This window comes from Camelus bactrianus, chromosome 9, assembly GCF_048773025.1.
Source record: "Camelus bactrianus isolate YW-2024 breed Bactrian camel chromosome 9, ASM4877302v1, whole genome shotgun sequence".
Classification (NCBI taxonomy): domain Eukaryota; kingdom Metazoa; phylum Chordata; class Mammalia; order Artiodactyla; family Camelidae; genus Camelus; species Camelus bactrianus.
In genome coordinates this window covers 43,600,431-43,617,737 of record NC_133547.1, presented here as the reverse complement: position 1 = coordinate 43,617,737, position 17,307 = coordinate 43,600,431, and the positions used below count along the sequence as shown (strand labels likewise).

Sequence of the window (17,307 nt, the reverse complement as noted above, 5' to 3'; positions counted from 1 at the left end):
AAATCCATGAAGGTAGTCAATACTGTGCTGTTAGAAAAACGGCCTTCTAATGGTCTTAGTTGGTAAATGGTATGTAACACACGTAGTGAGTGCCCACCAGTGACAGTGGTGCTTTGGAACATCATAGAGGCAATCATTTGCATAGCCCCTGACCATAATTTCACTGTCATGGACCAGCAACTGGTAAATGCCTCCATTCCCTTCTCCTCCTTTTTGAATAGGAGCTCTGTTACAATTATTCTTACATTTAATAATAATTATTACAGTGATTCTGTCCCTTTCTCATATATTGGGTGTTTGGGGGAGGGGTGACAAAGAACTTATTTTCTTAGTTCTAGGTCTTCACACTGAGAGGAGCTGTACCCAAGGGTCCTCATTCACATGCAGACCAGGTGCAGATGACAAGATCCTGGATTTGGAGTTGAGGCTTTGGGAATGGGATATAAATTGTTATGGCCAGAGCAGCAAGAGAAGCAAGTGATAGTGAAAAAATTCTGGCCTTGTTTTTCAGTAATAATTAGGAGTATGGTATTTGCTTTTTTTTCTTTCTTTCTTCCTTTTTTTTTAAAGTAAGGTGTTTTTGGGGGGAGGGGAGAGGAATTAGGTTTATTCATTTACTTATTTTTAGAGGAGGTACTGGTAGTTGAACCCAGGACCTCATGCATGCTAAGCCTGCGCTCTACCACTTGAGCTGTACCCTTTCCGCAAGAATATGACATTTGAACCACAAGACTGAAAGGTATGTGGGCTGAGGGGGAAGGGAAAGGGGTGGTTGGGAGGGTGATACCTTGGAGGCCCAGAGAGAAATAAGCAAAGGAGGAAATTTTACTCCACAGTGCTTATGAAAGGTATGTTCTGTTTCTATAAACTTACAACATTGATTATACAAGATAATGCAAAGGATAGATAAGATAATGCAAAGATTAGATCCCTGCAATGGCATTTGTCCTTAAGCACATCAGTACTGAAATGAGGGAGGTAGTTTATTATTGTGAGAAAAGGTTTATTCTTTGTGGTAAGACAGACTAGGTTTTAAATTTTTGTTGTGCCACTTACCTTGGGCAAGCTATTTAACACCAGTTGGATGGCATTTTATAAACTTACTTGTTTTGGTATATTATTCTGAGAGTATGTTGTAAATGTATTTGTTGGAGTCCTTAAATTGTCAGTGGCTAGCTCTACTGTGAAAGGAGGTTGGCCTAGAATTATCTCTGAGAGACCTTCTGACATTAGAGGTCTGAAGGCTACTTAATAGAAACTGAAATTTCAGCCCTAGTGATAGATAATGGCAAATAAAAATGGCCCTTTAGCTACATAATTCCTGTTCCTAGTCCAAAAGGGATTTATGATCATTTGTTTTTTTAGAATGGAATCGAAAACAGAAGATTGGCTCTGATTATTTTGCAAGATAGATATTCCACTTTAAACAACTAACTTACTGTTTATGCTTGACTTTTTTACTAGTTCACCAGGTCAGAATATCCTGGAAGGGCTGATAGGTGTGAATGCTGCTTCTGAGATACAAATCCAAAGTCTAGGTGTAGCTACTTGAGAAGTTAGCCACCAAAGGTAAGTGTCAAATCCTGCAAAACTGTAAAACAATGATGGAGTCCAACCCTGTTAGGAAAATCCTAATTAATTCTATTAGAGAGTAGATCCCAGATCCCTTTCATCTTGGTCATCAGGCTTTGGGCTTAAAAGGAAGACATTCAACACTTACTGCATGTCAGTGACTGCTGGGTCATTCCACATAACATTATCTTATTTAATCCTCATTAATTCCCTGTGAAACACTTTGTGTTATTCCTATTTACAATTCCTCAAATTTTTGTTCACCTTCTCAGCTTTTGTGTATCCTATTTCCTCCACCTAGAATGGTCTTATTCCTACCCTTTGTCTAATGAATCCCTACTTGTCCTTCCGAGCTCATCTCAGATGTTACTACTTCAAGGAAGCCTTCCTAACCCCCTACATTTGTTTCCTTATTGTATATGGTAATAATACACTGTATCCCAATAAGCACTAGAAACTATGTGATTAGGCATTTAATATCCATCGTTCATACTAAACTATGTCTGTGTCATTTTTCTGGGTTATTTACAGTGCCAAGTATGTATAGTTCCTTACAAATGGGTACTCAGTAGATGATCAATGCGTGATTATGAGCAATAAATGCATAGTCAGGAGTTGAATGCTTGTGTAATATAATTTCAAAAATATCCTTCCTTAGGTTACACCATACACAGAACCCAATGAGAAGTTTCTTGATGAAATTACCCAAGAGGCTGTTCCTTATCTCTATTTCAGTTTTAGATTGGCTATCTAACTATTAATGTTATTCATTAACCTTAGGGACTGGCTTGGGTGTGCTTCTGAGACAAGGAACTGAAAGTCTTCAACGAACCTCTGCAGTTCTGTGTGGGTGAGTTCTTCAGAGATGACCCTTCGGAGCAGCTGTTTTTGAAGACAGGTGGTAGGAGAGGCTCTAGGACCACATGTCCCATTAAACAACTTTACAAGAGGGAGACACATCTGGTTTACCAGTGTTTCTGACTTCCTGCTGAGCTGAAAACGGCTTCTTTTTGTGGAAGAGCCAAACTTGGCCACAAACATCTAAAATGAAGAGCCCCCGAACTTTTGAGGAGCAAACAGAATGCATCGTGCACTCTCTGCTCTCAGACTTCTTAGCCACCACTCGGCAGGTTGCCAACCGGAGCCTGTGTGGTGTAGATGAACCAGATTCAGGTAAGGCTTCCGGCCTGAGGTGGTAATTACAGGTCAATAAGAGAATCTGAATATGCTTTCTTATTTCCTCTTAAGTTTCAAAAGGTGAACTCTAAGCTTCCAGCAATATCTGAAGTCTTTATAGAAGGGAAAGAGTTTCCCAGGGAAGAGAAATTTTCTGACTATTGGTGTCGACAGAACATTGAAAGTGTTCTTGGGAGAGAGCAATGCCAAAATTGCTCAAAAGTCTGGAGAACTTTCCTCAGTGCCCAGATTCCTGGGACTTGCCATCCTTCCGAGCACTGTGACAAATGTGTTCCCTCTGTTTTAGGAGAGGCTAGCTGTTTTGACGTGGCCATCATTGCTGGTCGCCTTCGGATGTTGGGTGACAAGTTCAATGGAGAATTGGAAGCTTCTGCCAAAAACGTCATCACAGAAACCATCCGGGGACAGGTCAAGTTTCTACTACTTCTTTTTATTGTTTGCTGCTTTTTTCTGTTTCAGACACCCTTGTCTTACTGTTCTATACAACTGTGACTGAAATGTGCTGTGAAAGATTTGGGGGCTTAATGCATCCAAAGAGATACAGCAAGAAATTTTCAATTGCCCATTCTTTAGGAGTTAATCTAAGCCTAGGTGGTATTGAGGTGGAGAGCTTTTTAGCACAGGCTGATCAGCCTTCAGATTATTTCCATTTGTTTTTTTACCAGAGCTGTGCTTTATACACACACACACACACACACACACACACATACACATACACATATATATATCACTCTATTCTTGGTAAAGCATTTTATCCTTTTCTACACCTGTTTTAATATTTATTTTGCTGGTAGTGGGCGTCTTTTTTTCAAGGTTCAGCAATGAAATTACATGCAGGAAGGATGGGCAGCTGTCATGTCTGATGCAATGAGGGACAAGTACTCACCACTAGGGCGTATCTGGCTTTCCATCCGAGCCCTATGCTGGACTCTGTATTGGATATAAATACTATAGACAATGTTCTAGAAGATGTTGCTGATTAATATCAATAATGACAGCTAATATTAACTCATCACTTACTGTGTACCAGCTAGTATTTATTCTAAATGCTTTATACTTCTTATCTCACTTAACCCTTACACCACTCTGCGAGGTATTATAGAAAGTATTATCTGTTGTGCAACCTCTCTCCATCTGTGTATAACACCGTGAGAGCAAACATCTAACCTGTCTTGTTCACTGCTGTAATCACACAACCTAGAACAGAACCACAGGCCCTCAATAAGTATTTTCTGACTTGGTATCCATTTAAGCAGATAAGGAAATTGAGGAATAGGGAAATAAGTAATTAGATTACTTAGTTAGTATTGAAGTTAAGAACCCAGACTGATTCCAGTATCACACTTTTTTAAAAAAAATTGAGGTAACAATGGTTTGTAACATTATCTAAGTTTCATGTGTACAACATTATAATGTCTGCTTCTGTATACACCATAGCATGCTCACCACCAAAAGTCTAGTTTCCATCTGTCACCATGCAATTGACCCCTTTACCCATTTTGCCCTTGCCCCACCTCCCTTCCCCTCCGATAACCACCAGTTTGTTCTCTGTATCTCTGTGCAGAACCACACCCTTAACCATTATGCTGTATCTTCCTATGGAATACAGCTTGGGTGATATGCCTATTCTGGCAGAAAGGGACTTATCACACCTAATTGCTTGCACTGAAGCTTTCCTAGGTAGCTGATAGCTGAATCTACTGAGTTTAATTTTTTTTTTAATTAAAAAAATTTTGGAAACAGCTTCAAATTCATAGAAGAGTTGAATCATTTGAGAGTAAGTAGCCAACGTGATGTTTCATCACCCCCTAATACTTTTATATATATGTGTAGATGTAACTGCAATCTAACCATCAAAACCAGGAAATTAGCACTGATACATTATCATTCTCGTCCTCAGATCCCATTCAGGTTTTCTCAGTTGTCCCAATGATGTCACTTTCACTTACAGCTGACCCTTGAACCACACAGGTTTGAACTGTGAGTGTCCACTTGTATACAGATTTTTATCAGTAAATAAGTACATATTTTGAAAATAATATTAGTATTTTTCAGTAAATACTACATGATCTGCAGTTGGTCGAATCTGCAGATGTGGAACTACACACAGATACAGAGGGCTGACTGTAAAGTTATACGTGGGTTTCTACTACACAGTGGGTTGTTGCCCCTAACCTCCGAGTTGTTGATGGGTCAACTGTACAGTGGAAGGAACTAGGCCAGAATCAGACATTGAATTTAGTTGCCATGTTTCTTTAGTCTCCTTAAGTCTGGAAGAGTTCATCAGTCTTTCCTTGATTTTTATGACCTTGACGCTTGAAGATAATGGGCCAATTATTTTGTAGACTGTCCCTTAACTTAGGTTCATTCGGTGTTTCCTCTTGAGTGGATATAGGATATCTCTTTGGAAGGAGTATCACAGAAGTGTTGCTGTGTTTGTCTCACTGCATCCTATCAAGGAGCACAGATTGCAGTTTGTCCCTGTACTGGTGTTAACTTTAACCAGTAAGGTGGTGTCTGCAAGGCTCCTCCATTGTCAAGTTAATCTTTTCCCCTTTAATTAGTAAGTGTTTGGTAGGGTGGTACTTTGAAACCATGTAAATATCCCATAGCTCATCAAAATTTTAATCTATTTATTTATTTATTTTGTATATCAACACAGACTCATGAATTCCTGCTTTATTCAATGGGCTATAATCTTATTATCATTATTTATTTGTATGCTCAAATTGCCCCAGCTTTGGCCAGTAGGAATCCTTTCAATCAGGACTGTGTCTTTGCCATGTCCCTGTCATTCTCTGAGTACTTCCTTAATTTCTGACAGGAGATCTTGTATTCTCAAGGCCTGAGCCTGAAATGAGCTGTTCTCTAGGGAGCTCTGGTTTCTTTGAATGGAGAGCAATACTTGGAAACCAGGATCTAGGTCCCCTCATGTGGCTGCCCGTCTCAGCTTGTTTGGGTTCTGACACCTGGCTCTGACCACACTGGGCTCCCAAAGCTTTACCACAATAGATCTTGCTCGGCCCCACCTAAAGGCTTTTGGACCAAACTTTCGGGGAAGGAAAGAGGAAGAGGAAAAACTGATCTATTTTTTTTACTTTAGAGTTTCCCAGACTTCAGGCATTTAAGCCATACCTTCACAATTTGACCAGCTACACTATCATGTACTTAATATTTTTCTTTCAAATCATCTTGTTTTTCTTTTAATCATTTTGTTCATCCTAAGCAATAATATCTGAAATTGTGAGTCTGATGGGCTTATGTTTTTTTCCTAATACCCATTACAATAAATTTTAAAATATTAAAACGAGAAAAGTTTATCCATCTACTCCCTAAGATTACCTCAGATTCAACCAATGTACACCTGCCACTCTTTGAGAAACACTTGCTTAACTGGATTCCTGCACCTGCAGCCTCCTGCACTTCTTTAGTGATACTCCACTGATAAATCCTGTGTCTTTCCCCAGGCAGGAGCTATACTTCAGGACACAGTAAAATCTCTCAGCAAGGCCTGGTGTGCTCAGGATTCCAGCTTGGCTTATGAGAGAGCCTTTCTGGCAGTGTCAGTGAAACTTCTTGAATGTGTAGTCCGCATGGCTCCTGATATGGCAAGACAGGTGGCTATGCCCATGACAAATATGATCAATGGGAACAGTGCCATCCGAGAGTACATCCAGGGCCAGGGAGGTTGGGTAAGTATTTTGGGGCCCCTGGCTTTGCTAGGCATTTGCACTGTTTTTGTACTAATACCTTGAACTCCAGTTCATGATTCTTTCTGTCAGTTGGAAACCACTTAGGAAAACAGGCTTTCCAACCTCGCTGAAAATGCCAGGCTTTTTTTTTTTTTTTTTTTTTTGCCATGGAAAAGGGGAGCAGTCAGAAGCTCCAGCTGGTAGGTCTTGGACTCCAGAGTCAGGCTGCCTGAAATGTTGACTGCTAACTCTGCAAGCTAATTTCCACTTCCTCCACCTAATCATCTGTGAAGTACATTGATGGTGGAGTTCTAATCTCAGCCTGACTTTGCTCTGTTCCCTGGTAAATTTCTGCATCTTCTTTCCCTAACATCTTTGGGTATGTGTTGAGGAAGTTCAGAATTATCTTACTTTACCTAACAAACAGTTTATCGACATCTGCTCTAGTGATAACAATAGGGGGCATTCTCAGCCCGTGTCTTAGTAATCAGCAGAAGCCTTAGCAAGAGCTGCACTCCCTGAAGGTATCTGCGCATCATTCTGGTTTCTTTAGGGAGTTCCTGAAGACCATCCCCTTGACTGTAGGATGTTCATTGTCCTTCCTAGGAAAACCTGGAGAGCTGAAGAAGAGGTGGAGCTGTTTTCCAGCCTGAACAGGACGTCTTCTTTGACTGATCGGGTGATTGATTTCTGGCAATTAAAACAGAAGAACAGCCAAATCAAAACACACTTTCTTTTGGACAGAACTGAACTTGACTGAATAATCTATCTTCTGCTGATTGTTAAAGTTAGGAGCGACTCCCAGAGGTCTACAGAGATTTTATACTTTCTGTTCTTATGTGAGTTTTAATGAAGTTTTGTTGAAGCAGAGACCTCCAGAGGCAAGGTAATGACTTGTCAGTAGTGGAGTTCCAGGCAACAGGAAACCATTCTGCAGATTTTGCCCTGCCCTTTGGTAAGGATTTTATCTACTAATTTTGCAGTCTTAAGGATTTCAGGGAGATCTTTGGTTGGAAAATTTTATTTTAAGTTGAGGATTTTCTTTTTAAGTTTATAACCAAAATTTCATGTTAATTTCACCTGAGCTGAATTATTTTATGTATTTTCAAGGTTAGAAGCAAAAAAGAGCAGTTGTTCATCTGCCCTTCTACTAGAAAGGCCAAAGAGAGAGATAACAGTTACTGCATTTTTATTGCCACAGGATGCAGGAAGTGCTGGCCCACATGTAGGACAGTAGGGCCGTCCCGGCTTAGATGAAGCTACACACCACAGTGTTTTTCAAAGTATATTTCACATACCACTTGTGGACCTTATATGTTGCTGATCTCCAGGCCCCATCCCTAGAGATTCTGATCCTATAGGAGTGGGCTGGGGCCTAAGATCCTACCTTTTTAATCAGTTCCACTGGTGATTCTAATGAACATATAAAATTTGGGAACCATCGCTTTAGAGCAGGTGTTGGCAAAGTTCAGCCCATAGGCCAAATCAGCCTGCTTTTTTTTTTTTAATTAAAGCTTTATTAGAATGCAGCTGCACTCACTTGTTTGCATATTATCTATGGCTGTGTTAGCATTGCAGCGGCAGAGTTGAGTCATTATGGCAGACACCATATGGCCTGTCCTGTAAAGCTTAAAATATTTACTGTCTGGCCTTTAAGTTTGCAGACCCCTGCTCTAAAGCTAAGTGAACACTTCTCCTTGAGTAACTTAAGCTCTGTTGCAATCCTGACAGTTCCTGCCAAATGGAATTGTGGATAGGATAACTCTTCTTTCAGAATTTAGCCTGAGCATTTGTTGGTTCTTGCATAGTCCACACTTTCTCTAGGACCTTTGGCAAATCAGAGAGCTCTGTGACTCTGCACATTATAGAGGATATTCATTTCCTTGGCCCTGCCACAAATGATTGGAAGGGACTGAAAGCAAAGCATACGGTTTCCATGGTCTGTGTATCTCATAACAGTTCTTAATCTCGTAGGTTAGCAGGCAATCATTAGGTAGAGACTGCTTCATCTCTGAGCCCCCAAACCAGACAGCCTACCTAACATCAAGAAGAAAAGCATTGCTGTATCTACTTTTTAAGAGAGGTGTTAATGGCTTTGGCTAAAGTTTTACAAAGCTAACCACTTCCCCTCCCTTCAGCCAGCCATCAGGCTCCCCTCAATGCACAGAAATAAAATGTAGGGTTGCTGATATATTTTAACTTTTTCAAGTTATACTATTTTCTCTATTCTTAGATAAATCACAATAGGTTAGTAATTCAGAAATGAGATTTCATGTTCTCTTTAATAGAAATTAGGTTTTTTTTTTTTTTTTTTTTTTTGCTACCAATTTAAGACACTTGATGCATTCCTTTGTCCCTTTCATTACTGTAAACTCAATATGGTGAGTTTTGTGGTTTTTGACCTCTTAGGCAAAATCATTATTTTCACTTTGACTAATGCTGTTCTGTTCATGAAATGAAATTCTTCTGTCTCTGCATTTGAACTAATTCCCAGCAAGTGCAATCTAAACTGAATGGTACAGAAACAGAGAACAGATTGGTGGTTGCCAGGGGCATGGGGTTGAGGCGGGGTGGGGAAATAGGTTAAGGTGGTCAAAGGGTACAGACTTCCAGTTATAAGATGAAAAACTTCTGGGGAGGTAATGTACAGCGTGGTGACTATAGTTAACAATACTGTAGTGTGTATTTGAAAGTTGCTAAGAGAATAGATTTTTAAAGTTCTTACCACACATACACACATTGCAGCTATGTGAGGTGGTATGTTAACTAACTTTGTTATGGTAGTCATTTTGCAATATATATGTATATCAAATCATTATGTTATATTCCTTAAACTTACACAATGTTATATGTCAATTATATCTCAACAAAACTGGAAAAAAATAAATTGAATATAAGTGGTAGAGGCCAGCAGCCTCCTCTTTTTCTTTTCTTTCCCCTCTTAGCCATACCAGCTCCCTTTTTCATGCTGTGTTGCCCACAAAACATCCGACTGTGAATCTAGCTCCAAGTGTACTATAGTATCTTGAGACAGAGAATACGGTGCCCCTGGGGATTACACAAGGCAATGGGTACGGAAGCTCTGGCCTGGGTGTTGTGTTTGTTGCAGGGCCACCCTATCCTAGGAGAGCTGAAGTGACTGGGCTGCAGGAAGAAGACACTGTAGCCCAGAGATCAAGAATGCATGCAGATTGTCTGATGTTAACAACTTAGTTTCACATAGCCTAATCATGTGACATCAGGTAAATAATCCAATTCCTTTGTGCCCATGTTTCCACAATAGGATTACTCTGAGGGATAAATGATACAATACACTTTGTAAAGGGTTTAGCCAAGTGCCTGGAATATTTTAAGCACTGCTTAAACAATTTGGAACCCCTGTGATTTGGAGTTCATAAAGTTCCAGCTTGACTTTTTTTATCTCCATTAACTCTGTCTCTCACAAAGGGAAGCCAATCTTATTTAACCTTTTACTCCAATGTGGGTGATTCTTAGATCTGGCTTATTCCCCTTCTTTCTAGATCCATACCCGCAAACTCTAATTCTTTATTTCTGTGTACCTTTCTTATCCCTACACTTCTCCAGAGTGCCATCCAACTAGCCCCAAACCTGTCACGTCTCCCTCTTTCCAGGCCTACTCCCCCAGTTAGTCTTTTTACTTACTCCTTCCTTTTTGTTCTGATTCTCCCTACAAGAGTTTATTACCACCTGCTTGGACCAGTGGGAAAGCCTCCAAGTTATGCATTCAGCTGATTGTCCTGTTGCAAGCTTGCCCCATTCCAGTCTGTCCTGTTTTTGCCACCAAATTGGCCAAACCTGTGAGTTCTTTGTCCCTTGTTTTGATTCATTTTTAGATATGGTATAATTCATTTTGAGATATTACATTCCACTGAAGGAGATTTTGAGACTTTCAAAAAATTCATCAGAAGGGGGCATTTATTTATTTTTTTTGAATCATTTTCCCAAAGCATTGCTTTGGTTGCCATTCCCTTAAACTCTTTCAGCAGAACTTTGGAAGGTAATTGGATATATTCGTTATCTTGATTGTGGTGATAGTTTCATGAGTATATACATGTGCCAAAACTTATCAAAGTGTACACTTTGAAATGTGTAGTTTATTGTATGACAATACTACCTCAATAAAGTTGTTTTTTTTTAAAAAACAGCGGTTTTCCATTTCCCATCAAATAAAGCCTGACTTTTCCACCTGGTATGCAAAGTCCCCCAGGGTCTGACCCCAGCCCCTCTTCTTAGCGTTACGGACCAAGACTCTCTCCACATAACCAAAAGTTCAGTCAAACTGAGACGCAGTATGCTACCCTCCTCCTACTGTTCTGTGTTTCATATTGCTTTCTCTCAGGCTCTACAGACATCTTCAAGACTAGCTCAAATGTCACATCCACCATGAAGGCTATCCAGGAAATCCAAGTAAGAAGTGATCTTTGACTTCTCATAATTTTTTTTCCTGACGCTGACTGTCTTCTCATAATTTTGTTTGCATCACATTTATGGTCTTATCACAAATGGTCTTAGAGTTGTTTGTGTACTTACCTTCCCTACTGAAATACAGGGTCACTGAAGGAGGACAATTTGTTGTTCACGTCTGTAGCTCCTCTCTTCCCCACTCTCTTGTATGCATACAGATCTCCTAAATATTCATTAAGTGAATAAATGAATGAAAACTGAATGAACAATCAAATGAAAGACGAGACTTTAGATTTGATCATATTTTGAACAAGATGCCAAGCCTCACCAAGATTTCCAACTCTCTATTTTAAAAAAAGCTTGTAAGTTGCTTTGGTTGCAAGTTATCAGTTGACCTTTGCCTCTTGAGGATTGTTTCTGAAACCAAGGCAGAGTATGAGTCCCTGTGTGCTATGTGGGAAGCTGACTGTGAAGCTCACAAGGTCTGAATTGAAGAGCATGATGAGGTCTCAGAATGCTGTAGTGACAAGAAGCTGATTGGAAGATGGGTCGGGGACTTTCCTGCTGTGGATGATGTGAAAACTTGACCAAAGCAAATAAGTTTTGTTAGAGGTATTTTATAAGCCTCTGCGTCTATTTCTAAAAGGAGAAACAGTCTATTCTAGAGATAAAGGAGGTCATTTTTTTCCTGGCCATTGCAGCTCTTTGCAGATGGACTCTGTGTCTCAGTAAGAGCACCATTCCTTTTACAACAATAGCCCTGTTGATTGGGAAGCAGCCTTCAGGGATGTACACTTTGCCAGGTTCCTAGAACTCCCCGTAGGGAATGCCCATCTGCTCCTGCCATAGCGAAGGTGCCCAGCCAGAGACAAGCAGAGACCGTGCCAGGCAAGAGATCTGGAGTAACTGATGCAGTGAGGAACCAAGTCAGAGTGGATCTCTCACCAAAGCCTAACCACTTTATCCCAGTAGAGCTATTTTAGGTGTTGCTCAAAACCATGTGAAGCTCTGTGGGTCACACAAGTGTAGAGAAGTTGCTATCCTGGCCTTTGATAAGCTTCAAACTACAGGGGACATTTTATATGCTTTTTTTTTTAAAATAAATCCCTTTTAAAAATAAACTTCTGGGAGACAAGCAACCAGTGATGAAACTAAGAAAATTTGTATAGCTGAATATAAAGCTTCATATTGAAAAGATTCAGACTAAAAGAAGGTCATGGTGAGACAGAGTTAAGGGCAGGATTTTTGAAGAAAGAGTACCTAGGCTTTCTAGCTTTATTTTCATCTTGGTGAAAACTGGAGGAAATGATGAGAAGTAGCAAAAGAAGTGGCAGTAGAAGAGCAAGGTGTATGGGTGATGTGTTGGGTAGGTTGGGTGCGGACACTTGATGAGGAGGGGCTTCGTGGAATCTAGACTTATTCCTACTGACTATCAGTAAGTACTTTTGTTTTTTTGCATTGAAGAGGAGTCTTAAGAACTTTCATCCAATCTTAGTTACCTGGAGATACTAGAATGGAAGATACATAGGCAGGAAGACAACTAAGCTTGTTGCTGCAGGAATCCAGTTATGAAAATGAGAGTGGGGGGTTAACATGGAAATGGAGAAGAGATTGAATCTGAAAGACATTGAAGAGAAAGGACCAAGAGGTCTTGGTCACCAAGAGGATGCTTACAAAGGACTGAGTGTTTCACAGATGATACACAAAGCCCATATCAAATCAGTGACCCTGGGACGTAGAGGAAGGCAGGAGCAGTGAAAGTAAAGCAAAGGTTGGTGAGTGGCTTTCTGAGGGTAAAACATGCCTCCTGTTAGAGAAAGGATGTTCTAAGCTGAGTGTGTTTCCTCTTGACTAGTTTATCTTGTCTTAATAATCCCCCCCTGACATTCTCTTTGGTTCAAGTTTTTTTGTCATCCAGCTCCCAAACTCCATGACACTGATGTTTCCCCACAAACTGGCACACTCGCCTCTTGTTGGAACAGGTGACAGTGTGATTGACGCTCCTCTCTTATCATCTTCCTTCTGAACAAACACCAGAGCCATAAGAGGCAGCAGTGAGATGTTCCCTCCCCACTCCTCTTCAGGTACCACAGTTTTACTTTCCATCATCACTCACCCTTGATGGCTCTGATAAAGTGTTTACGAGTCTTTCAGTGCATGGAATTGTTGTGTTCACTTAGGGTGTATGCCAGACTGGTTGAAATGTTTCATTGTCAATTCGTCAGTTCTTTTAGGTATTTGCTCATTTTTGCTGCAGGACTTGTTTCCCTTCCACAGCTCTTGATCTTCCCACAAGATACAAATGAGTCAACAGAATCTTCTTCAAAAAGAATTCTGCTCCTACTGTCCTCCAGTACCTGCAGAAAGAAGTGTGAAAAAGTAAGTAGTAGCTTAGATTTATTAAAAATAAAAATAAATGTTTTGTTTTCTCCTGAAGTTTGCTTTTTTTCTCGCTTGAGTGGTCTGCTCAGGAAATGGCCTTTCAGCTAAGTGGGTTTTTGAGGTTTGGCTATTTCACGATGTTTGTATGTCTTTTGGTTTTAGAGTGGAACAGAATCCTGAGCATTGCTGCTTGCTTTTAAAGAAGATCTGCAGTTCTACTAAGACACTATTTTCAGATCCTTGTATGTTGGCTCTAAGCAAGCTTTTCTTTCTTATGTCATATCTGTTTCATTGTTATCCCTCCCTAAGAAGAAAATAAAGTTAGAGAGAGATTGTTCTGAAATGTGGGGTTGAGGAAAATAGATTTAAATTTCATTTTCTTAGGGGTCTTTTTGTTTATTCATTAGTAAAATTCTGATTTTGCTGGAAGTGAAGGCACTCTAAGGTGACAGAGAGATGATGAAACTGTATGTCTCTTATTGTCCAACTACAGAAAATCATTTTCCTTTTAGGGTTATGCTTTGCTACTTTGAAAATAAGCAAATTCGTTTGGAATATTTTAATTTTTATCAGTAATTAGATCTTTATCTTTAGTTCTGAGATGCTTTATTAACTGGTTAATGGTATTTTTCACCATATTCTGGCTTGTTCACTATTCTCTACCCAGCCCCTAACACAGTGCTTAGCATTCATCGGGAACTCAATAAATCTGTTGAACAAATTAATGGATTTCTGTGGATTTTTTCTAATAAAAAAAGGGTGATAATTTTAAAATAATTTAAAAGACCCTCCTTAACCCCAGCAATTATACAATTGATCCTTTTTTGCATCTTTTAGTCTTCATTTAACCATGTGCATACTTTTACTTGATTTTAGTTATTGTGAACTTGAAATTTTGTCTATTTAAAAAATTTCCCTTAGTTTATAATTTTTTTAAAAAGTTGAATTAAACATTGCATTCTTTAGAGCAGCAAGAAATTCTCCTTTAATGTTAGGGATAATTTGAGAAATACTTCCCCGCTGTCAAGTTCTGTTGAAGAATTGTGGTTCATGTTAATTTATGGTGTAGATTGGGACTGAAATTCTTCATTGGCCTCTCATTGCCTATAAGCACGATACCTCAGTGAGCTCTCTTTCCCTGTTGTAAGGCTCAATAAAGTATGTGCAACTGTATAGTGAGCAGAATCATTTCCTAAAGGAAGTTTGAATAATGTTGCAAAATAGAAAGGATTGCTAATATCAAATAGAGGAAGTTCAAAAGGCACATTTCCAAGTTTTCTTCATGATCATTTTGGACTAATTTTGTTAACATATTATTTATTGAAACTCTGTCCTCAAACAGAGATGTTATGCTGATTTTTGGTTTGTTCTCACACCAGATAAGACACTCTTGGGTAGGTCTGCATGCACTGAGGAGAGAATTCATGCAAGCGGAGATGTGGAAGCTTTTTCTAGAACAGCCTGCCTATCGAGGCCCAAATGCCACATGCGCAGCATGGCCTCCTGAAACAATGGCCTTTTCCAAGGCATCAGTGGCAGAGTAGAAACATCTTCTCTAAGAATAGTTCTTCATTTGTACTGTTGCCTGCAAGTTGGTTGATTTTACTTGTTTTCTGTTCCTTCGTATTATACTAGCTTTACATACAGGTGATTTTGTGCCAACTTCCCGGTCAGGTGCTCTTCGTGGGGCCACTGCACTCCTGGGTCCTGTATAGACCAATACTGAGAAGTCTTTATATCCAGAACCCAAATGAAACTCAAAAATTACTGGCTGGTGGGGGTGGGGTCCTGAAATCAACACTTCCCCTAACGGAGGTGAGCACTTCCCCAGCCCTGAGAGAGACACAGACTGTCAGAAGCAGCTGACTTTGCTTCATCCAAAAGAGAATTTGAGACGTCTATAGCCGAATTAAAAGTTCTGAGTAAAAATGCCTTCTCTGATGAGCAGAAGTTTGCCACTGATCCCAATGACAAGAAACTTTTTAGACAATGTCAACTCCAAACAGTGTCTATCTCCTCTCCTGGGCCTAAATGAACTTTACAGAGTTCATTTGGGACATGAGGGAACAGAAGGTGTCAACAGGGCCTTTGCGCCCACTGGGGAAATGGGAAAAGGCAGAACCCAACTGTGAGACCTGTAATTCTGCCTTTTCTCTAGGGAGCAAGAAAAATGGTGAATTTCACTTCAGAGCAGTGGAGTGGAAAAGGCTCAGAGCTAAGCACATCACTTGTTGTTCTGGCAAGCCTCTTGTTTGTTAAAAACTAGAATTGTAACCAGGTTCCTTTCTTGAGGAGGAAGGCACTAGGGCCCAGGAGTGAGGTGATGGCTTTGTTGTGTGACCACAGAGGATGGTTACGTACTAATTTCCTCTGGGGCTTGTGATGAAGTCAGTAAACCACAGCCTTCAACATGCTCTGCTCAGGCAGCAGCAGTGTCTCCTCAGTGCTGTCTCTGCCATGACACACATTTGACATGCCTTCCCTTAACCCACTCAGAGACTGTCTCTCTTGCCTTGCAGCATGGACCAAAGAGAAATTCTGCAGAAGTTCCTGGACGAGGCTCAAAACAAGAAAATTAACAAAGAGGAGCTTGCCAAAGAATTTCTGGTGAGTCCTGTGTGTGACACTCTCAGGGTAGTTACATAGACTATTTGACTATGATGGTCCAACTCTCCTAGACCAAATTGCTCCTGGGATGAAATGAATGTCTAACCTTTTAGGGGAAGAAGGGAGAAAGGCAATCTGAAAGTTTGACTTCTCTAAGTGTTTTGTGTGTATTTTAGATATTCTTTCCAAGGTACAGTTTTTGATGTTCTGTTGGCTAGTTCTTAGATTTCGACTAGGAATCCGACAGAAGACATACATCATTCAAGCTGTATAAATTTAATATTGAATGAATATCCAGAGTTCCCAGGTATCTGAGTTGTGGTTTATGCTTCAAATGTCTACTTTTAACTACCATCAAGAGGAAAGAGACCAATGTTAATGTTCTTTTTTGTGGAACATTATGCTTTTGGCCTCCTGTGTAATTCCACTTGGATGTCAAAGGCTTTTGAAGGGCACCCAGACTACCTGCTGCCACATTTCTTTTTTCTTTTCTTCTTTTTCCTGAAGAAAAAAATACTGGAACATGTGTTTTTGCAATAACAGGGTTTCCTTAACCTTCTTTTGCTGGGAGGGGTGGAATGGTGAGGATGGGGAGGAGAGAAATGTGAGGGACATGGAGAGAAACATAAGCACAGGGTAGCCTAAAGTCAACTGGATTTGATTACCTAGAGAATCATTGCATCCCCACTGGGGGAACTGTGGTTACTGATGCAACGGCAACTGAGCAGGCCTCATTCATCCTTGTACCTAGCACACTGGTGACACTGGATATCTGAGAGTACCTAATATTTTGAAACATGTCCAGCTGGCGTTTCAGAGCTGCAAGAATTTCGAACCTTACTTCTTCAGCTGTGAAGAAGTGGAAAAAATAAGGGAATTTACGTGTCAAATCTGAAATTAAATCATGATGCTGTCATCAACCAAATGATCAGCTATTTGACATGTTCCATAATCTTACCAGGTCTCTGTTTTCTAACTTCTAAAGTGGAGATAATATTTCATGTCCTACCTATCCGCATAGGATTACTCTGATGACTGGATATCAATACTAATAATACTTAAATGTGGTTATTCAGTCCGTAATATTTACTGAGCACCTACTGTGTACCAAGTTCAGTTCTAGGCACTGAGGATTATAGCAGTGAACAAAACGGAAACTTTTGCCCTCATGGAACTAACATTCTCGTACCAGACAGTAGATGTGAAAGCACTCCGTAAAGTCTCGAGTGATTAGATATTATGATTGAGTGATTACATATTACGATAGAAACTCCTATGTCAGCTCAACTTGCATGCTGCCGTGGTGTCAAGAAAAACGTACTCTAATTGCCACTGGCAGATAGTCTGTGTCCCTCTGAGTAGAGTTAACAAGAAGGGAGGGAGGGAAGGCAAAAGTCCTGGCCTATGTGTCTGTTGGACATATGCCTGCCCC

At 40.1% G+C, this 17,307-nt stretch overlaps 2 protein-coding genes and 1 long non-coding RNA gene across 5 annotated transcripts in view; 2 read left to right on the top strand and 1 right to left on the bottom strand.

Annotated features, from left to right (window-relative positions):
* Positions 1-2,337: 2,337 nt before the first annotated feature.
* BCL2L15 (BCL2 like 15) lies at positions 2,338-9,364 on the top strand. Its single transcript, XM_010968448.3, has 4 exons — positions 2,338-2,745; positions 3,056-3,177; positions 6,237-6,461; positions 7,068-9,364. Exons 1-4 carry the CDS (start codon positions 2,619-2,621, stop codon positions 7,083-7,085), a joined length of 492 nt encoding a protein of 163 aa, XP_010966750.1. The 5' UTR covers positions 2,338-2,618; the 3' UTR covers positions 7,086-9,364.
* Positions 9,365-10,132: 768 nt separating this feature from the next.
* Positions 10,133-17,307, bottom strand: part of LOC123612622 (uncharacterized) — a 50,802-nt gene continuing 43,627 nt past the window's right edge. For both annotated transcript variants that reach the window (XR_012509186.1, XR_006719907.2), the window contains 2 exons: positions 13,003-13,243; positions 10,133-11,109 (listed from right to left, as the gene is read on the bottom strand). This is a non-coding gene — a long non-coding RNA (uncharacterized LOC123612622). The remainder of the gene's footprint in view (positions 11,110-13,002; positions 13,244-17,307) is intronic.
* Positions 13,050-17,307, top strand: part of PTPN22 (protein tyrosine phosphatase non-receptor type 22) — a 45,310-nt gene continuing 41,052 nt past the window's right edge. For both annotated transcript variants that reach the window (XM_045506212.2, XM_010968461.3), the window contains exons 1-2: positions 13,050-13,265; positions 15,788-15,875. In XM_045506212.2, coding sequence (XP_045362168.2) covers positions 13,189-13,265; positions 15,788-15,875 — 165 coding nt within the window. In that variant the 5' untranslated portion in view covers positions 13,050-13,188. The remainder of the gene's footprint in view (positions 13,266-15,787; positions 15,876-17,307) is intronic.

Coding starts and splice junctions, on each gene's coding strand:
- BCL2L15 (XM_010968448.3), top strand. CDS start 2,619: ATGAAGAGCCCCCGAACTTTTGAGGAGCAAACAGAATGCATCGTGCAC. Junction 2,746..3,055: donor TGTAGATGAACCAGATTCAG/GTAAGGCTTCCG, acceptor CCTCTGTTTTAG/GAGAGGCTAGCTGTTTTGAC. Junction 3,178..6,236: donor CAGAAACCATCCGGGGACAG/GTCAAGTTTCTA, acceptor GTCTTTCCCCAG/GCAGGAGCTATACTTCAGGA.